At 58.8% G+C, this 2,859-nt stretch overlaps 1 protein-coding gene across 1 annotated transcript; it reads left to right on the forward strand.

The window, feature by feature from the left end:
- The first annotated feature begins 1,113 nt into the window (after window positions 1-1,113).
- On the forward strand, window positions 1,114-2,210 carry SOX14 (SRY-box transcription factor 14). Its single transcript, XM_021541439.2, has one exon. The coding sequence runs from the start codon at window positions 1,114-1,116 to the stop codon at window positions 1,834-1,836; it is 723 nt and encodes a 240-aa protein (XP_021397114.1). The 3' UTR covers window positions 1,837-2,210.
- The last annotated feature ends 649 nt before the right edge of the window (window positions 2,211-2,859 follow it).

Here is a 2,859-nt window from a genome sequence, read left to right on the forward strand (position 1 = left end):
CCCCCCGCCCGTCCCGGGAGCCCCCCCCGACATCTCGTTTCTCTCCCCGGCCGCTGTCGGAGGCGGGCGGGCGGGGGCAGGGGGCGGCCCGGGGGGACCTTTTCGGAGCAGGTTTGTTAACCAAAGCAGGTGCTAAAAACCAATAAGCCCGGAACAAACGCGGTCCCCCACGGGAGCCGGGACAATTGTTTCCATTTAATAAATATTTTCCCCACGGGCGTTTCGCGGGAGGCAGGCAATTATTCAAAGCAAGCCGGGACGCGGGCCGGCTCCCGGGGTTAAGCGGGGCTGCGGAGCGGGGAAGGCGGGGGCTGGGGAAGCGAGAGAGCGGCCGGGAGCGCGGGGAGGACGGGGGCGCGGGGGGACGCGGACAGCGGCGGGCGCACGGCGGAGCGCGGCGCTCGCAGCCCCGACGGCGGCGGCGGCGGAGCCTGGAGGGCGCCGGGACCGGCCCCGCTCCGCGCACCCCAGGGATGGGGGAGGATGAGGAAGATGGGGACGACCCCCTTCTCCATCCCCCTTCCTCCACAGCTGCTATTAGCGCAGCAACTCACAAAAGCCGTCCTTTTAATCCGCGCGTTAGAAGGCGGTGGGGGGCGGGGGGTTCCTCCTGTCCCCTCCTTCCTTCCTCCTCCTCCCTCCTGTGTCCCCTCCCCTCCTCTTCCTCTCGCCCTTCCTCTCTCCCTCTCTTTTTAAGCGGGCCCCCTCCGCGCTGATTGGGCGCCCGGCCGCTCTGTGACCGCCCTGCCGCTATGTCAGCCTGCCCGCCGCAGCCCCGCGCCTTTGAACTGCCCCGCACCGCCCCGCGTCCCCACCGCCGGCCCGGTGCTGCGCCCGGCGGCTCCCCGCCCGCCTAGTGCCCGCCGGGCCCCGCGGGCCTCCGCTCCGCGCCGCTCCGCGCAGCCCCGCGCCCCGCCCCGGCACGGCTCCCGCCGGGGACGGCCTTGCCGGAGGACCTGTGATGATCAGCTGAGCCCGCTCCTGCCGCTCCTCCGGCTCCCCCGGCCTTCTCCCGCCGTTCCTCCTCCTCCTCCTCCTCCTCGTCCTCCTGGTCCTGCCGCCGCCGTCCGGCGCCCCCAGAGCCGCCCGCCCGCCCGCCCGCCCGGCCGAAGCATGTCCAAGCCCAGCGACCACATCAAGCGCCCCATGAACGCCTTCATGGTGTGGTCCCGCGGCCAACGGCGCAAGATGGCCCAGGAGAACCCCAAAATGCACAACTCGGAGATTAGCAAGCGGCTGGGCGCGGAGTGGAAGTTGCTCTCCGAGGCGGAGAAGCGCCCGTACATCGACGAGGCCAAGCGGCTGCGGGCGCAGCACATGAAGGAGCATCCCGACTACAAGTACCGGCCCCGGCGCAAGCCCAAGAACCTGCTGAAAAAGGACAGGTATGTCTTCCCTTTGCCTTACCTCGGGGAAACAGATCCCTTAAAGGCCGCCGGGCTTCCCGTGGGGGCCACTGACTCGCTGCTGAGCTCCCCGGAGAAGGCCAGGGCTTTCCTGCCTCCCACCTCAGCACCTTACTCCTTACTTGACCCCAGCCAGTTCAGCTCCAGCGCCATTCAGAAGATGACTGAGGTTCCTCACACCTTAGCCACCAGCACCCTGCCCTACGCCTCCACCTTGGGATACCAGAACGGGGCGTTCGGCAGCTTGAGCTGCCCCAGCCAACACACCCACACTCACCCCTCGCCAACTAACCCGGGCTATGTCGTGCCATGTAACTGTACCGCTTGGTCGGCTTCCAGTTTGCAACCTCCAGTTGCCTACATATTATTCCCTGGCATGACCAAGACTGGGATAGACCCCTATTCTTCAGCACACGCGACTGCCATGTAACACCCACCCACCCGCACCCCCACAGGCGTGTGTGTGTGCGTGTGTCCCCCACCCCGGCCGGCAGCTGGAACTGGGAATCCTCCGTGTGTGCATGTACATAAAACCTGCAGGAGCAAAAGGCCGCCCGAACCAGGACTCTGCCGCCCGCCGCCGGGCCGGGACAGACGCGGACGCTGCCTCGGAGATGCTCTCGCCTAAAGCTCGCCACGAGAGCTGGCCCCAGGCTCGGGGGGGATCTGCAATCGCGGGGGCAGATAGGAGCCCGGCACTTGTAAGAGTTGTAAATGTGTTTAAAAACAGAAAAGCAAAGCGAACCTTGAACTGCCCTTTCGGGACAAAGCGGGGAGAAAAAGACAAAAAAAAAAAAAAAAAAAAAAAAAAAAAAGAGACAGGCGGTTTCGATTTTTATTTATTCTCTTAATGTCTATGAGTTCTCCAGGGTCTCATGTCACTTGGACTTGACTTTGGGAAGTACCGGTCTTACTCTGATTTTATTTTTTCCCCCTCGTTGTTTTCCTTTTGCACATTGAAAAACGAGATCAGCTGTGTTATATATATATAAATATATATATATTTTGCCACCACGTATTACTAGGTAAAATTGCTTTTCATGTCAGAAAAAAGGCTCTTCAAAGTTAAAAAAGAAAAAAAAAAGACAAAAAAAAAAGAAGGGGAGAAACACTTATATTTAAAACCTATGATAGTGTTTGCTTAATTTAAAACAGATAGTCCTTAAATTTGTGTGATCCAGTGAGACTAGATCTAAGTTTACTTTAGACAGAGCGTCAGGTATGAAGTCAGGCAGTAGAATTGTAAAAAAATTAATACTACTACTACTACTACTAACGAAATACCGAATAAAAACCGATGGCAATTTAAATATGTTTTCACAATGTCTTGGGCAAGAAGAAACAGAAACTAAGATGTATCCGGCAGGATTTTACCTCGTTAAACCTTTTCATTTGTTGAACAAAGACGTTTTGAATAAAGACAATCTGTCATCAAACGAGGCAAGTGCGTGCT

The sequence above is a fragment of the Lonchura striata genome, chromosome 10 (genome assembly GCF_046129695.1).
Source record: "Lonchura striata isolate bLonStr1 chromosome 10, bLonStr1.mat, whole genome shotgun sequence".
In the NCBI taxonomy this organism is placed as follows: Eukaryota; Metazoa; Chordata; class Aves; order Passeriformes; family Estrildidae; genus Lonchura; species Lonchura striata.

Excerpts from the sequence above, each read along its gene's own strand:
- SOX14 (XM_021541439.2), top strand. The coding sequence starts at position 1,114 with ATGTCCAAGCCCAGCGACCACATCAAGCGCCCCATGAACGCCTTCATG.